General features: G+C 39.4%; 1 protein-coding gene across 3 annotated transcripts in view; it reads left to right on the top strand.

Annotated features, from left to right (window-relative positions):
* The window catches only part of MAPK9 (mitogen-activated protein kinase 9), a 60,905-nt gene that overhangs the window by 13,829 nt on the left and 28,507 nt on the right, over nt 1-18,569 (top strand). For all 3 annotated transcript variants that reach the window (XM_032627019.1, XM_032627021.1, XM_032627020.1), the window contains one exon: nt 6,335-6,505. In XM_032627019.1, coding sequence (XP_032482910.1) covers nt 6,384-6,505 — 122 coding nt within the window. In that variant the 5' untranslated portion in view covers nt 6,335-6,383. The remainder of the gene's footprint in view (nt 1-6,334; nt 6,506-18,569) is intronic.

Genomic DNA, 18,569 nt, shown 5'->3' with positions numbered 1-18,569 from the left:
CATTTTTATTGCTGGGTGATGGTCCATGGTATTGACATACAGCAGTTTGTTTAACCACCCACCCACTGAAGGACATCTGGATTGTTTCCAGTTTTGAACTATTACAAATATAGCTGCTATAAGCATTCATGTAAAGGTTTTCAAGTGGACAGATCTTTCTTTCTAATGTGGTATATATACAGTGGTTTGGAGGTATCAGGAATGGAGGCTGGGAGAGCACTTTGGCTATTGGTATGTCTGGGGAGCAATGAGGCCTTTACTCACAACACTGGGTATCGGGCATTGGGCCTGGAGATGGGGAGACTGACGACTACAAGGACCCGGCAGGAAGAATCCTTGTTGGAGTCACTCACGTCCCTGTGAGTGACATAATAACCAATTCTGTATCATAGTATGTACTGTAACTTAAGAACTGATGTTCAGAAGAATGGCCCTGAGGTGCTGTGAAGATTTTGGTTATCCAAGAAAGATTAAGTTGTTGTGCTATGCTATTTTTAATATGAATTAAAGTAGAAAAAAACAATTTGATTAAAACTTTCAGCAGCAAGCATTGAAACAAAGAGGGTGATTGTGAAAATCTGCTTTTAATCACAGCAGTCAGTTAATTTAAATATTGAATGCCCTGGGTATTCTGAAACATCAGTGTGATTAAAGGTTTGAGTTTATGGATCACTGAATTATCTTCATCATCAGAAGAAAGTGTCTTAGTGGGGTGAAGACAGCAAGATGAGATGTGAAGATCTGCGTTATTCTGGCCTGGTCTTGACCAGCCCTTGGACAGTCACTTTACTTTCTAAGTAAAATTAGAGATATTACAGTAATATATTGGGGAAAACATGGATATAGTAGTCAAATACACCTCAATTCAAATCCAGGCCATGCCACTTTCCAGCTGAGAATTTGGGCAAGTTCCTTACTGTCTCCGAGTTGTTTCCTCATTTGCAGAGTGAGGACAGTACCACGCACCTCACAGGCTGTTAGGAGAAGGTGTATAACTGTGTACTCAGAGCCTGGCCCACTTGCCTTCCTGCCTCTAGTCTCATCTGCCTCAAATCCATTCTCTGTAAAGGTGTCAGAGTGACCATTTTGCAGCTTTTCATTTAAAAGTGTTTGTTTAGTTTTTAAAATGTGAAATATGTGCATAGTTTTAAAAAAAAGAACAGAAAGTTATAATGGCAAGAATGAAAGTCTCATTTCCCACTGTTTCTCTGCACTTGCTAGCATATTGTGTGTGTGTGTGTGTGCATGTGTTTGTGTATTTTTCCATACATTGGAATTTACTGTATGCACTCTTCTTTAACTTGCTTTATTTCCTTATATATCTTAGACATCTTTCCATATCAATGCATAAAGTCCCTGCATTGTTTTTAATGGCTTTATTATGCTTTTGTGCCGTAATTTATTCAGTCATTCCAAGGGTACTTTTTAGGTTATTTCTAGTTTTTTGCCTATTACAAGCAGTGCTACAAACATCCTTGCACAAATATCTTTGAATATTTGTACACATGTATTTGTCAGATACATTTATAGAATTGTAGTTGCCAGGTTAGGAGTCTTGTGCATTTAAATTTTTCCTTAGGTATTACCTATTTTGCTTCCAAAAAATGTTTTATCAATTTATAGTTCTCACCATCATGTGTGAAAGTACCTGTTTCGTCACACCTAGGTTGATACTTAACTTGCACGCAGGTCTTGCCTCCTCCAGGAAGCCTTCCTTTACATCCATCTCTCACTCACACATTCCACTTGTTCTCTCACTCTGCCCTCTGGACACTACTCTGCTGGGCTTCTGCCATGCAGCCTGTGCATTCCCCTAGGACACCTCCTATGTGGTGTGATAAATATTCAGTTGGTGGTTTGAGGGAAGGGACTGTCCAATTAGTACTCCATTGACAGCTGCTACCTCATGCTTGGCACACAGGAGGCCGTCAGGAGTTTGTTAGGAGAACTCAGTAAATGGTAGCTGTCATCCCCACAAGACTCAGACTGTATGCTCTCCACTGTTCTTTCCCACTTTAAAATTTTATAACTATGTAAAACTGTAGTTAGAGCTAATTTTTCTATTTAGAAAAGTTAATCAGATTTAATATTTATAGTACCTGAATTGCTTATATTTAGAATACTAGAGGTAGAGAAAAAATTTTTGAAGCATTTCTTACTCTAGGCTCTAAACAGGTAGGAATGTTTCTCCTGCCCAATGTTTATTTATAGAGTGGGTAGATTTTACAGGTCTCCAGTCTTGGAGAAATAGAGATTTTCGATTAGAGCATTTCATTAAACAAGCATTCATCAAAGCAGCATGGTAAGTGGGGAGAGTGTGGACATGAGCCAGATGCCTTTAGCAAAGGCCGTGCCAATTCCTAACCTCAAGGCACCCACTCACCACAGTTAGGTCTGTAGGAGCAGAGTGTGTTCTTCTAGGAGCTTTTTCAGTGGAAAATTGGTGGGCATTGAACAATGTCTCATGAGAGGGAAGACAGGCCCTCGCTGCTTTTGAGGAGCTCCTGACCTGGCAGAGGGAGGCAGAGGCAGACCTGCAGAAGCTGAGTGACAGTGAACACGGTAGGCACTGTGTCCCACTGCTGGGAACCGAGGTGAGGAACCAGCATCTTCTGGTGAGGGAAGTTAAGGCAGGGACTGCACCTTCTGTGTGTTGGTAATGTGGTTTGCATGAAGAATTCTTAATGTGTTGGTAGTGTGGTTGCATGAAGAATTCTTAACACCTCTCAATTTGTAAATTGTCTTCTGAAACCAGGTTGAGGTCCATTTTGTTGAAATACAATCTCAAGAGAGAGTTGATTTCATTAATAGCTAAATTACATGCTTTCTTAGTTTGGTTTGGGGTTCTTTCTCTTGCCCTCATGAAGCAAGCCCATGAAGCCCAAGATTGACAGAGGAGGTGGCTTTGACAGATTCTGTCTTAGGTGGTTTTTTTTTTTTTCTGCCTAATAAGGGAAACTTATTTTAATTTTAAAATTATTTAAAATCTTGAGATGAAATTATGTTAATTATTGACCTAATAATATAATGTACTCCCCAAATTCACAAAAGCTAGCCTAATACTGTACCAGTCTGAGTACAGGTTACAACAGCTGTAGCAGAGAGAGTTCCAGAGTTGTTCAACAAGGTTGAGATTAATTTGTGCCAATCTCAATGTGGGCAGGTGGACCAGAATGGGGGCCATCTCAGTGCCACAAGGTCATTCCAGACTCAGGCTGGTGGGTGACTCTAGCATCTTCAGCATGTGACTTCCATCTCTGGATCTATGACTGCTGATCCCTCAGCCAACAGCAAGGGAGAAAGATAGATTGAAAGGCAAGCAGCTTTCTGTTTAAAAAAATGATCTGGGAGTAGCATACATCACTTCTGCTCACATCTCATTAGCTAAAGGTTGGTCATCTGGCCACAGCTGCCTGCCAGGAAAGTGACCAGATGTCATCTCTAGTTGGGTAGCCATTTGTCCAGCTAGAACAGGGTGGCTTCTGTTACTAAAATGAAGGGAGGAGTGGATCCTGGAGTAGGTCAGCAGCCTAGGCCTGTCATACTGTCCCTTGGTCACTTCAGACTTAACTTGTCCAAAGCCGAACTTTCCGACTCAGCTATCTCCTGCTTACCTACAGCTGTTACACCTTTGTTTCTCCCCATCTCCTGCAGGGCAACAAGTCACGTACATTCTTCCTCCAACCCGTGCATTTCCTTCTTTTCCCCACCTGCCACAATCCTGCCATTTTTGTCAGGTCTGCCTGTTTTGAGTCCTACCCATTCGAATCCAACCCTTTCTCAGCTTCCCGAATGACCTCTCTGAAAAGCGAGTGTGAACCCATGCCTCTCGTGCTTTGATGGCTCTACAGCCCTCAGGCCCAGGCCCAGATGGCTCTGAGCGGTTTCCAGGGCCTGGGGTGATCTGGCCTTGTTTTCTCTCCAGTTTTGTCCCCCCATGACCCAGCAGAATCAAATCTCAAATGATTTGTCATGCTTAGAAGGCACCTCCAGCTCTCTGCACATGCTACTTCCTATCCCTTCACCCTAAACCTCCATTCTTCTGGGTTTAGGGCTCTCCTTGCATCCGATCTCTTCTGAGTGTACCCGCAGTGTACGCTCTCTGTAAGCTTGAAACGCAGAAGGCAGGTTCTGGCAAAGGACCTGGTCCACAGTGGTGCTCAAGAAATGCTTTATGAATGACCAGTATTGCTGGTGCATTACAATATGGCCAAGAAATAGCAGGTTGTAGTGGCTCCTGCCTTCTCGCTGAGTCTGTCTCTGATCCTTTGCATTTTTACTCCACTAGTCAAGCTGAGCAATTCACCATGTCTGAGCACAGCCAGTTTGAGTTCTGTGCTTCTACTCTGTCTCTGGCAAAACTATCCAGGGCAAATGCCACCTCCTCCATGAAGCTCTTCCTGTTTTCTGCACCCCTGCTTGTGGGTAGGACCTCTTTTGCCTTTCAGCTTTGTTTCTATTTTACTTATGGCCCTTACCTCTTTATAACTTATATTACAATGTAGATAATAGACTCATTCCTCACACTTCTCCCCCAAATAGTGAAGTAGGTGCTGCTTCAAGACCAATACCTGTTTGATCTTGATATATGTCTTGTATATTATTTATCACTTTCTTGTACAAAGGTACCCGGTAAATGTTGAGATGAATAGTCTCAGCCTCTTAAAAACTATAAATAAATTAAGAAAAAGATGCTCCTTCAGATGTCAGTAAAATAGAGCAGCATCGTGAGGGAATCATTAGCTACAGTGTTATGGGTCTGATCAGCAGAGGTATATTGAATGGTCACTCTGTCCCAGGGGCCAGGCCCTCCCTGTCCTCCTATCCTGGGAGTACAGCGTGCCACCATGAACAAGACAGACCTTTCCCTCCCCTCCTAGAGCTTAGGGCCCCCTTCTCACAGCAGCATGGCTTGGCCAGCTCACTAAGCCTTGGGTCACTCCAGTGTAACACAGGGCTGATAATTCCTGTCGGTCGTTGTGAGCAGTGTGTTAGTTTATCTAGTGCAACTCTGGCCTCCCAGACGCAATCCCCAGCCAGTGTGCAATGGCTCTTGGTCCAAATGGCTGCTGGTACTACCAGCTGTGCCTCAGCCACTGCCCTGAGAATGGTAAAACATGAAGCAACAGTCAGTTGGAGAAACTATTCATTTGATTTAAATTCTTTGTTCAGTCTTGTTGTTAATCAATTTCCATGTTTAATGGAAGTCCTAGACATCATTGTGTTGAAACACATGTCATCACTCCAAAAACTCAGTGGGTAGATATTAAATATTAGGTGTTAGAACAAACAAGCAGGAATTTGGGGAAGCTGTAGAATAAAATTTAAATTCTGTGTTTGTAAGCAGTGTAGAATATTTACCTAAATGATTTTATTGTTGGCTTTTTAATTTTTAAGAAATGACCAATATAAATAGCTTGCTAACTTTTGAATAAACATTATCAGACAAGAGCCAGGGAACGGAGTAAAGGTAGCTGCCTGCCGATTTCTGTTTGCTTTGTTTTCTGTATAAAATCATACAGGCTCCTGCAGCGTAGGAATCTCAGCCTACTATCTAAACCACAGAAAGGCTGCTCTGGGGCTGCCAGTTTATATTCATGCCTCGTGGATAACATAGTGTCCGTGTTATTGTCTGTAGCTTATGACAGAGTTCTCTGTCTATGGCTGTCTGTATTGAAGCCCACTAGTGATGTAGGGTTTAGGGAATGTAGGCCAGCTCCGGGACCACCTCACAAGGTAGGAGCGCACTCACGAGCATCCACGGCACACACAGGTGTCACCAGGCCTCCAACACCCAGTTGTTCTTTAACTTACCACTTTTACAATCACTTTGGCATCGGACTTGCTTCCTAGTTCGTCACTTTAACCTGAATTTGTGGACACAGCAGAAGACTGGTCCATTTGTTTTTCTGCATGAATGAATTGTAGACGTTCATTTTGCAGCATCTCCAGAGTGCCTCCATATCTGGTTGAGACAGCATGGTGTAATCTGGTCCCACAGGAAGCAAGCTGATGAGAATCACATAGTGATGTAGTCTTGTCATGGCTAATAAAAATGTACAAATTCTTTTCTCCAAAGGTTGTTATTTCCTAATCCAATCCCTTAAGATGTGGTCATGCAGGGTCTCAGAATTCCTTCCTTTCATGATAATCTTGTACCATTAAAATGTCTTTGCATTTTTTGCATGTTGCTTAAGTTCAGAACTTGGTCTAACTCAGTTTACCAACTTACAGCCACATTGTCTTATATACCAATGAATTTGAAACACTATTAAGTGAGCTATGCATGTATAATTTCAGTAAGAATCCATGTTCATTCTGTTTCTCTTTCAAGGAATCTGACGACTGTACCAGCTCTTTGGAATATTATATGACACTACATCATGAGTGACAGTAAATGTGATAGTCAGTTTTACAGTGTACAAGTGGCAGACTCAACTTTCACTGTCCTAAAACGTTACCAGCAGTTGAAACCAATTGGCTCTGGAGCCCAAGGAATTGTCTGGTAAGTATGGTCTGTTTCAGTAGTGTAGATTGAGTTTTTGTTGTAATAAAAACTTAATAGATCTAAGTCGTCAGAATTTAGAAACACTGATGATAAAAATACCCTTTTCTTTGCTATAGGTTTATAAGCTAAATTGAATCAACCTCTTGCTTTAGTTACATATAGTCAGATTGTAGGATACAAGCTCAAATTCTTAGAATGCTGCATAAATTTAAATAGGTAGCAATTTTTCTTTTTTCTTTGTTTCTTTTCTCTTTTTTTTCTTTTCCATTCCCCCTGTCATTATGATATTAGAGTAATAGGTATGACAGTGAGTTGTAACAGAAATTTGGAGTTTTATTCATTTCTTCATCCTGGCCACCTTTCCCCCCTCCCCCTTTTATTCCCAATCACTCCTATTCATTTCTAGGCGCCGTCATTGCAGTGCCTTGCCCTTCATTGGCAGGATGAGGCCAGTCAGTGTCATTATCACCCCATGGATTAACCAGGAAGGGATGCCGTATGAGGGGTTGGGCTGGCCGTCTCTTCCTTGGTGTCTCACTTCAACTATGTGTCCAGCCCAGAACGTCAGAACCGTTGGTCTGACCCTGAACCTTAGTCTCTTGCTTGGTAAGACAGTCAGCTGCCGCGACATCACTGGCCAGCTAAAGGTAAAGTTTTTCACATGTTTTCTAGACTACAGTTATCAGCACTTCCCAAGCTTTTTATCCCTTAGTTTTTTGGCAAAATCTTTTCTTCGTTTTTTGGTTAGTAAAAACAAGATTGTCTTTGCATCTAAAAGGAACTGTGGTAAAGCTAAACACCCAATGATTAGAGCTTGTAGGTAAAGGGGATTCAAGTAAAAGAGAACTCTTGGATGGTCTGGTAGGAGAGTTTATATTTTTATTAGAGATGTTGAGTTTAGAGAATCTGCATCAGTGGTTAGTAATTGATCCTCTGTTGTAGAGATATGAGATCAGGGAAGTTAGTTGTTTTCTTTGGCTTAGGTAGTTAGAGGCCCTGGAAGCTGAGAGGAGATGGTAGTTCAGAGACTCCCAGAAAAACTAATGAGGGGGAAGGGGCTGTTTGGAAGGAATGCCTGGCTTGCATCTAAAATAGTGGTGATCTTAACTTCCAATTGATAACATGCTATATTGGTACTTAAATCCAGTGTGCCAGGAAAGTTTTAAAGTGAATGGATGGTTCATATTAGGATGCTTTGATGTTAATAAAAAGTTCTAGACAGTAAAATATTCTTTTGATTTATAACCCATCTCTTATTTGAAACTGGATGGTAATTTGACATAGGGAATTAAGCAAGACTGATATCAAGGACATTTAATGTAATAACCACATTAAGAGCTTGACTGGAAATTCATAATTAATTGTATAATGGAGAGCTTTACAAGGGTTTTGCAGTTAAAATTAATGACTTCATTACAGCATGGTGTAAATGACAATAAAATTACATGCTACTTTAGAAAATACTGTTTTTCAGAGATTAGTTTTGATTTCCAGTTTTCATATACTACTTCTCATCTTTGTTTTTTAAAGAAATGTTTAATAATGAATTTACTCATTATGGGTGTATATTTTTCATTAAAAAAAATTCTAGTTTTGAAATGAAAGTTCCCAAATAAACAGTTATAAGCTAAACCTCCTCTGGTAAAAGCAGTGGTAGAATTATAAGATGGAAAGTTCTGAATTTTTAAAGAATTTTAAAGACTAAGAGTCCAGAAATAAACCCATACATCTGTGGCCAGTTGATTTTCAAAAAGCGTGCCAAGATTATTCAGTGGGGAAAGAACAGTCTCTTCAACAAATGGTGCTGGGACAACTGGATACCCACATACAAAAGAATGAAGTTGGACTCCTACCTCACATCATGTAAAAGGTTAACTCAAAATTGATCGATGACCTAAATGTAAGAGTTAAAACCATAAAACTCTTAGAAGAAAACAAAGGGGGAAGCGTCATGACTTTGAATTCTTAGAAATTACACCAAAAGCATGAGCAACAAAAGAAGAAATTGGACTTTATCAAAATTAAAAATTTTTGTGTATCAAAGAACACTGTCAAGAGAGTGAAAAAACAACCCACAAATGGGAAAATATTTGCAAATCGTGTATCTGGTAAGAGTCTAATATTCAGAATATAAAGAACTCCTACAACTCAACAGCAAACAAACAACCCAATTTATTTATTTTTAGGTAAAAGCATCTTTTTTTTTTAATTGGAGTATAGTTGCTTTACAATGTTGTGTTAGTTTCTGCTGTGTAACAAAGTGAATCAGCTATACGTATACATATATCCCCTCCTTTTTGGATTTCCTTCTCATTTAGGTCACCACAGAGCACTGAGTAGAGTTCCCTGTGCTATACAGTAGGTTCTCATCAAACAACCCAATTAAAAAAAAAAAAAACAGGCAAAGGACTTGAATAGACATTTCCCCAAAGAAGATTTATGGCCAATAAACACATGAAAAGATGCTCATTGTTAGCCATTTGGGAAATGCAAATCAAAACCACAGTGAGGTACTACTTCATACCCACTAGGTGGTCATAATCAACAAAATGGAAAATAACAAAGGTTGGCAGGGATGTGAAGAAATTACAACCCTCATACATTGCCAGCGAGAATGTAAAATGGTGCAGCCACTTGTGGAAAACAGTTTGACGGTTCCTCAACGAGTTAAACATAGAATTATTACATGACCCAGTAAATATCCCTAGATATATTCCCAAAAGAATTAAAAACAGATGTTCAAAAAAGACTTGTATACAAATGTTCATAGCAGCACTATTCTCAATAGCCAAAAGGTGGAAACAGCCCAAATGTCTATCAATAAATGAATGGATACACAAGCTGTGTTATATACATACATGGAATATTATTCATAAAAAAAATGAAACACTGATATATGCTACAACATAGATGATCCTCAGAAACATGCTAAGTGAAAGAAGCCAAACATAAAAGGTAGTATTATTATATGAGTCCATTTATGTGAAATATCCAAAGTAGGTAAATCCATAGAGAAAGATGCAGATTGGTGGTAACAAGGGCAAGGGGGAGAGAGGAATGGGGAGCAACTTCATAATGGGTATGGAGTTTCCTTTTGGGGTGATGAAAATCTTTTGGGGTTACTTAAAGGTGGTGATTGCACAACACTGTGAATGTGCTAAATGCTACTGAATTGTTCACTTTAAAATGGTTCATTTTATGTTTATGTGAATCCCCCCTTAATAAAAATTTTTTTGAAAAAAAATGTAAACTGAAAGGTGCCTTAACTTAAGGATATTTGTCATTTTTAATGGATATTTAACCCCTGATACTATAGTATTATATGAAATATTTTCACGTTATGCATTAAAATATGTTGTCATTTTCTTGTAACTTACATTATATATTGATATAGTCTTAACTGTACTTTCACTTAACTCTTAGTATTTTCATTTAAATAATTTTATGACAATTTTATTAACATTTGTATGAGCAACTTTCTCTTCACATACATGTAGAGGCTAAAATTTTAACACCATCCTAAATTTCACGTCTTGCAAATCCCCATTTCCATAGCCTGAATTTTGATTTTAAGGAAGGATCAAAAACTGGGTTTCACCCTTTTCTGCTCAAGAAAGAAGTCTTTGAACTGATTAAAATAGCTCTTAATGAGCCTTTTGCACAGCTAAGAGTTTATTTTGTGATCTTTGATGTAATTATTCACTTAACTTTGTAACCCAAGCCAGTTATTCATTACCAGATCAAAACATTTTAGTTGGGTTAACTTTACTGATGCATGGAAAAGAGGTTAGTTAACTTGATTCAGATTATTGATACTTTCTTTTAGAAATGTTTGTGCAATTATGAAAATTATTCTTAGACTTCTGGGATGTTTTCTTTTGGCTTTTAGAGGAGGTGCCGTCACGAGAGCTGGGCCTAGATGGTTGGAGACCTGGTTTCCATTATTACTTTACTGTTACTTTCTACCAGAGCCTGTGTTGGCTTCCTCTCAGCCGGGAAGGTGGGTGACTACTCCTCACCTTCCTTCTAGGCTTGAGACTTCGTGGTACCATTGAACTGCAGCAGTGGTGGTGCAGGCAATGGTAGTCCCAGACTGACAAGAGAGAAATGTTTCCTGTGATACTTCCCCCACATGTCTTCAGAGGATTTTTTCCTGGCTCTGTTTTGCACAGAGTCTTGGATATTGGCATTATGCTTTAAGGTCCTTAAAAGAAAGGTGTTCTTTTTATACACGGTTCAAGGAGAGGATCTTTTACCTTGTTCTGCTGTGTAGATAGAGCAAGAAACTATGAATGGTGCCAGTTAGACTCCTTTCTTCCTCATCAGTGATGGAAGGGCTTGAGTATACCCACCATCAAGCCCTAACTTTTAGATAACTTATTATCTCCAATGGTCCCTTCTCTGCAAATATGACAGGTTCTTTCCCACGCCCATCACTTTTGTCCCCACTGCATTTCCTGGTTGGAGTCTCCTCTGAAACCCTGCTCTTCTGTCCCTGTCCTGACACTATCCCTGATCTTTTGAGACTTATCTGTGGAACTTCAGATAATCTCACCTCATGCTTGGAATAGAGCCTTCTCTCTGATCGAACCAAGGAGTGTGTGATTGGTTTAATTGATGCACACGTGCGTACGTGTGCACACACACACACTCCAGAACTGTAAGATGATAAATTTGTGTCTTAAATCAGTAAATCTGTGCTAATTTGTTATAGCAACAATAGGAAACTAATATACATTTGTTTTTACATTTTTGAGAAGTAAAATATCATAGTAGCAATAATGCGTGGTTTACAAAACTTGTTAATCATCTATTTAAACTAGAGCTTGATAAAGATATAGGGACAGGTGTGCAGGTAAACCAAAGTGCAGGTATTGATACAGGATTAAAAGGAGGAGCTGGGGTCCAAATAAAATATTCTGACTCCTAATTTTGAATTGTTTTTACAGTTGTCTGATTTATTTGTTTCTATGTTTTTGTTGTTCATTAAAACTGTTAGTAAAATAATTAGGAAGTAAGTTTTAAAATGTTTATCATTTGAAGTATTTATAAAATTAAGTTATTAGTAGAATTAAGTATTTCAAGGTTTTAAAGCTCTATGGGGAAAATGTGTGTACATTTCTTTCATATATATATATTCACTTTTTCTCTCTCCTTCTAAAATGTCAAGCTGTTTAACCAAAGTAGTAAGGACTATTTGTTTTATGAAACAGTTCTACGAAGTGCTTAACTTTTTTTTCTGCTTTTATTAAAAAAAATTTTAATTGAAATATAGTTGATTTACAATGTTGTTAATTTTTGCTGTACAGCAAAATGGTTCAGTTACATGTATATATGCATTCTTTTTTTAAAATATTCTTTTCCATTATGGTTTATTGTAGAATATTGAATATAGTTCCCTGTGCTATACAGTAGGACCTTGTCATTTATCCATTCTAACATATAATAGTTTGCATCTGCTAACCCCAAATTCCCAATCCATCCCTCTCCCACCTCTCTCCCCCTTGGCAACCGCAAGTCTGTTCTCTATGTCTGTGAGTCTGTTTCTGTTTCATAAAGGTTCATTTGTGTCATATTTTAGATTCCACATATAAGTGATATCATATGGTATTTGTCTTTCTCTTTTTGACTTACTTCACTTAGTATGATAATCTCGTTCCATCCATGTTGCTGCAGATGACATTATTTCATTCTTTTTTATGGCTGAGTAGTATCCATTGTATATATGTCCCACATCTTCTTTTCCTTTCATCTGTAGATGGACATTTACTTTGTTTCCATGTATTGGCTATTGTGAATAGTGCTGCTATAAATATAGGGGTGCACGTATCTTTTTGAATTATAGTTTTGTCTTTATATATACCCAGGAGTGGGATTGCTGGATCATATGGTAGCTCTATTTTTAGTTTTTTGAGGAACCTCCATACTGTTCTCCATAGTGGCTGCACCAGCTTACATTCCCACCAACAGTGTAGGAGGGTTCCCTTTCTCCACACCCTCTCCAGCATTTGTTATTTGTAGACTTTTTATATATATATAAATTTATTTATTTATTTATGGCTGCGTTGGGTCTTCATTGCTGCGTGCGGGCTTTCTCTAGTTGCAGCGAGCAGGGGCTGCTCTTCATTGTGGTGTGTGGGCTTCTCATTGTGGTGGCTTCTGTTGTTGTGGAACATGGGCTGTAGGCGGGTGGGCTCAGTAGTTGGGGTTTGCGGGCTCTAGAGCGCAGGCTTAGTAGTTGTGGCACATGGGCTTAGTTGCTCCGCGGCATGTGGGATCTTCCCAGACCAGGGCTCGAACTCATGTCCCCTGCATTGGCAGGCAGATTCCTAACCACTGTGCCACCAGGGAAGGCCCTTGTAGACTTTTTTTTTTTTTTTTTTTTTTTTTTTTGCGGTACGCGGGCCTCTCACTGTTGTGGCCTCTCCCGTTGTGGAGCACAGGCTCCGGATGCGCAGGCTCAGCAGCCATAGCTCACGGGCCCAGCCGCTCCACGGCATGTGGGATCTTCCCACACCGGGGCGCGAACCCTCATCCCCTGCATCGGCAGGCGGACTCTCAACCACTGCGCCACCAGGGAAGCCCCCTTGTAGACTTTTTAATGGTGGCCATTCTGACTGGTATGAGGTGGTACCTCATTGTAGGTTTGATTTGCATTTCTCTAATAATCAACAATGTTGAGCATCTTTTATGAAGTGTTTAAAATAAAGTGTAATATTAGATCTGACAATGCTTAGAAGTGACAGTTACAACCTTAACATGAAATGGTTGGTATAGCTCTTATTCCTTTTTGCTTCCTCTAGTTCTGTACAAGGATGAATGTTGGCCTGTTCTTATACTGTTTTGTTTTCTGTTAGTATATATAAATAAACATAATGTCCACAACAAAATTTTTGTGATAAAGAAGATATATGCTATAAGGCATAGGAAGGCTATGATTCAGGAGAACTGAGTTCTAAGTCCAGCTCAGATCCTCATAGCAGTAGTTCTTAGTGACCTTGGGCAAATCATTGTGTCTTTATAGTTAAACCTCTAAAATGTATAGTTTGGAACTTCTAATTTAAGGTCAGACACCTAAACAAAGAGACAGGAGAGCAGTAATCAGTGGATATGAGAGCATTTAACAAGTTTCTGCAGAGGAAGTGAGAATAAGTAGGTAAGACATTTGCCACAAAGAAGAGAACCTATCTATAGTAGAACTCCAAAGAGGTGGTGAGTATACAGATGCCAGATACAAAAAACGAAGATGAAACGGGTGGCTAGAAGTAGGGATGTTAATTAAAAGTGTGTCTATGAAACAGTTTTGCTAGTTGGCTCCTAACATTCCCACCCCTACCCCCATGCTCAGCATTTGCCCCTAGAGAGCAAGTAAATGAAGAATTATTAGGCCAGTATCTGGGGAAGGAGAAGCCTAGTAAGAGGAGCCCAGGATTTGGGGTGTTCTTTCCCTTGAGGGCATTTGAAAATTCTGGAGTGGGCAGCTGGGAGACTTAGAGTCCTTTGGACTGCTTTGTGGGGCTATAGGAGACAGGGATTGGAGTCCAGGGCCCTCTAAAGGGGCTTAGTGAACTTCCTTTGCTTTAACTGGGTCCAATAAAGGGCTGCATCCTAGAAGTAAGGATGAACCAAAAAGAAACCAGCCCTTGCAGGAACTGCCACTTAACTTCACATCATCTCATTTGCTGAACCCAAAGTGAGGTGAGCCCAAATTGCTAGTACCCCCAGGTACCCAGCAGAAATAAATGTAAATTCTACCTGGAGGAAGATAGATCATACTGGATATCAAATTATTTCTAGATAGCAAACAGTTTTGCAAGTTCAAGGTGCAAGACGTAATCAGAAATAACTAGTCACACAAGGAGATTGGACAACATTCACAAAATCCAGCACAAACAACAGAGAAAAGAAACAGATCCACAGGGGTTATTGGCATTATTGGATCCAGACTTCCAAAGAGTTATGATGTTATGTTCCGGATGATAAAAGACAGTATGAAAAAGTTTTGGTGGAAAATGAAAACTTAAAACAACTAAATAGAAATTATAGAACTATAAGACATAGTAATTGAATTATGAAGTTAATGGGTGGGTTTAAAAGCATATTAGATATAACTGAAGAGAGAATTGTGATCTGAAAGATAGGTGAGGAAAAAAGTATCCAGAATGAAGCCTGGGGAGACAAAAGGGTAGAAAAATATGGAAGAGAGGATGTATTTGTTTTCTATTGCCGCGTAACAAATTACCATAAACTTAGTGGTTTAAAGCAGAACAACAACCATTTATAATTTCATAGTTCTGTAGGCCAGAAATCTGGGTGGGCTTCCCTGGGTTCTCTGCTTGGCATTTCACAAGGCTGAAATCAAGGTGTCACTGGACTGGCCTCTTATCTGGAGGCTCTGGGGAAGAATTTGCTTTCAAGTGCATTCAGGTTCTTGGCAGAACCCAGTTCCTTGCAGCTGTAGGTCAGAGGTCTCCATTCCATTCCCTTGCTCTCTATCAGCCAGGGGCCACTCTGCTCCTAGAGGCTCCCACATTCCTTCTCACGTGACCCCCCTTCCATCTTAAAGGCAACAACATGTCTAGTCCTTCTCAGGATTCAGATCTTTCTGACTTTCCCCTCTTCCCACCAGCCAAACAAACTCTGCTTCTAAAGGGTTCTCGTGATTGGATTAGTGCCCCCCCACCCCTTCCGTTGTGATCTCCCTTTTGTTAAACTTGGCCCTCTTGCAGGACACAGGGTCAATATACTACAAAAAAATCGAATGCCTAGAAATTGATAGAACAAACCACTTCAGAAAAGAGTTTGGCATTATCTACTAAAATAAACTATATGTAATACCACTTTTAGCTATCTACTCGTCAGAAATGCATGCCCAGAACCATGTACAAGAATGTTTATGACCATGGTTTTTGCTTGCAAACTGAAAACAACCAATGTATCTATCAACATTATGTCATATAATCATAACAAAGGAATATTATAGCGATGACACAGAATGAGTTATAGCTTCACACAACAACGGATGTACCTCACAAATATAATGTTGAGTGAAAGGAGTCAGGCATAGACAGTTTCAAAAACCAGGCAAAAATAAATGATGCAGGGGCTTGAAGATACATGTTTAGCTGGTAAAAGCAAGGAAGTGATTATCATAAAAGTCAGAAGTAGGGGACTTCCCTGGTAGTCCAGTGGCTAAGACTCCATGCTCCCAATGGAGGGGGCCCAGGTTCGATCCCTGGTCAGGGAACTAGATCCCACATGCCACAACTAAAAGATCCTGCATGCCGCAATGAAGATTGAAGATCCTGCGTGCAGCAGCTAAGACCCAGCACAGCCAAATAAATATATTTTTTTAATTATAGTATAAAAATAAAGTCAGCAGTAGTTATCGCCTTTGGGGGGCAGGAAGGATAGTGATTAGTGGGGGGGAGTGCTTTGGGGTTGTTGACAAAACATGGTTCTTTGTAATAAATCATTAAGACGAGGAACAAAAAAGGAAGCAAAAGAATGAATACCAGACAGGCATACGCCTTCTCACCAACAACACTCAACTCTGGAAATCATTGGAGCTCTGAGAGAAAATTGATTTCGAGCTTAGAAGACAAACTATCAATCAAGGATAAAGGAAGAGTAACATAATTTATCTTCCATGCCCTTTTTTTCTGAGGAAATTCCTTGAGAGTGTACTCCAACAAGAAAGAATACAAGAACATGTAACACCAGAAACAGTGGAAGCCAGAGAAAAGAAATCCCAGGGCGATAGGTACACATCAGGCCTTGAAACCCCAAGAAAAATGTCTTTCCGAAAAATGGAATAGATTCCAAACAATAGATAATGTGAGTAAGGAGGTAAGAAGTACTAGTGACAGCTCTAAAGAGGTATATTTGTCTTCTCTTAATAAGAAAAAAAAAGTTTATTAGAAACTTGTGGTAGAAAAGTTAGAAAAAATCATGATCTAAGAATAAAACAAATTTAAAGCAGCATGATGTTTGAGAACTTACGGAATGTTAGAAGAGAATCCATTTAACCTTAATGCTGGAAACAATCACATTCTCTTATGAGTGGCAAGGGTCATGTGATCTTTAGAAATGAAATGTAATCCTCGCTCTGAAATTAGTAATGTTTACATGTGTGCACATACATACCTACACTCTGTAAGTCGATTTTCAACTTTTAGACACATCCTAAGGAAGAAACACAGAAGATTTAATTATAGGGATTGAAAGATGTGTTATTAAACTTGACCATTTAAGACAGAAATTGGAGGAAAAGAGATTAGAGAGCTGGAGGAAAAAGGAGATGAAGTGTAATATTCTCATTTTACATAGTGGGGAGCAAGAGGTTCCTTTGAAGGTTGATGCAGCAAGTTTAGGCATGTTATTTAAAGTTACAAGGGTGACCAAGGGAAAAGTTAAAAATAACATGAGAGGTCTTCCCTAGTGGCGCAGTGGTTGAGAGTCCGCCTGCCGATGCAGGGGACACGGGTTCATGCCCTGGTCCAGAAAGATCCCACATGCCGTGGAGCGGCTGGGCCTGTGAGCCATGGCCGCTGAGCGTGCGTGTCCGGAGCCTGTGCTCCGCAACGGGAAAGGCCACAACAGTGATAGGCCCACGTACCAACAACAACAAATAATAATAATAATAACATGAGAACAAAAAACTAGGAGGAGTTGGGGGTTTCAACGAAGTGACTAAATCCTCAGTGTTCATAATGGGGAGTAAATAGCTAATTTCTGAAGTTGATAAATGAGGAGATAGTGATAAAAGTATATTCTTTGGAGTTGAGATATTACTAAAAGAAGTAAAACCAGGAATAACTGAAGGTAGCTCCTCCTGGAGTTGGAACTAGGAATGGGGAAGCATGAGTCCGCTCAGATATTCAGAATTGGTCCATTTGGCTCATTAGACAAAAACTTTTGAGACCAAAAAAGGTGTGTCTGTTTTTAAATTCTCAAGACCGAGAAATATATATATATAAGTACAAATCACATGTGCATGTATTAATTAATGATTTGTTTCACAAATAGATTTATTTTTGACATTTTATAATCCATATGAATATTACATTTGCATATGGGCATGTGATTTTAATTAATTAATTAATTTTCTTTATTATTTTTTGGCTGCATCAGGCCCTAGTTGTGGCACTCAGGGTCTTCATTGAGGCGTGTGGGATCTTTCCTTGTGGCATGCGGGCTTCTCTCTACTTGTGGCCCATAGGCTCCAGAGCACGTGGACTCTGCAGTTTGCGGCATGTGAGCTCAGTAGTTGTGGCACACGGGCTTAGTTGCCCCACAGCATGTGGGATCTTAGTTCCCTAACCAGGGATTGAACCCAAGTACCCTGAATTGGAAGGTGGATTCTTTACCACTGGACCACCAGGGAAGTCCCTGGGCACGTGATTTTACATTTGTGTATACATGAACACATAATGTGAATTAAAGAAAAAGTAATTCCAAAGTAACATGAAGCTTCTAATAATTCTTAACCAAATGCTACAGCAGACAGCCTTCAATTTTAAAAAGTTAAAATTGAATTAAGTTTGGGTTTTTTGGCAAAAAAAAATTAATAGAAGTGAATAAGTGTAAACAGTGTTATAAACTGAATAGAATAAATAAATAGAAGCAGTATTTTAAATGGTGCTTAGGTTCTCAGATGGTCTTTAGCAGCTTTTAACCCCTGATGACGAGCCAAAAGGTAACAGTGACAGCAATCATACTGTTAGTGCTAGCTTGAAACTAGTACAGAAGGTACTCAATTTTTCCTGTCTATTTTCTGGAGGAAAATCAATCATAAATTTCAGCTGGGAACTTGAGATTCTGGAAACACAGACCTAGAGGATTTTATTTCTTAACCATAGTAGTATGAGGAGGTATTTCTAGCAGAATTTTATGTATAGCAATTGCTTATGTTAGGGATTTTGTATCTTGGGGATTTACCATGAACTGAGATTTTGGTTTCTGTTTTTCTTTTAGATTCTTACATCTGGGAAAAACACAATCAATCAAAATCTAGATTTATTATATCCATCTCATGAGTTCAAACCATTTTCTCCACTGT

Source organism: Phocoena sinus, chromosome 3, assembly GCF_008692025.1.
Source record: "Phocoena sinus isolate mPhoSin1 chromosome 3, mPhoSin1.pri, whole genome shotgun sequence".
NCBI lineage: Eukaryota > Metazoa > Chordata > Mammalia > Artiodactyla > Phocoenidae > Phocoena > Phocoena sinus.
Note: the sequence above shows the minus strand (reverse complement) of the source record. Positions and strands in the feature narration are given on the sequence as shown.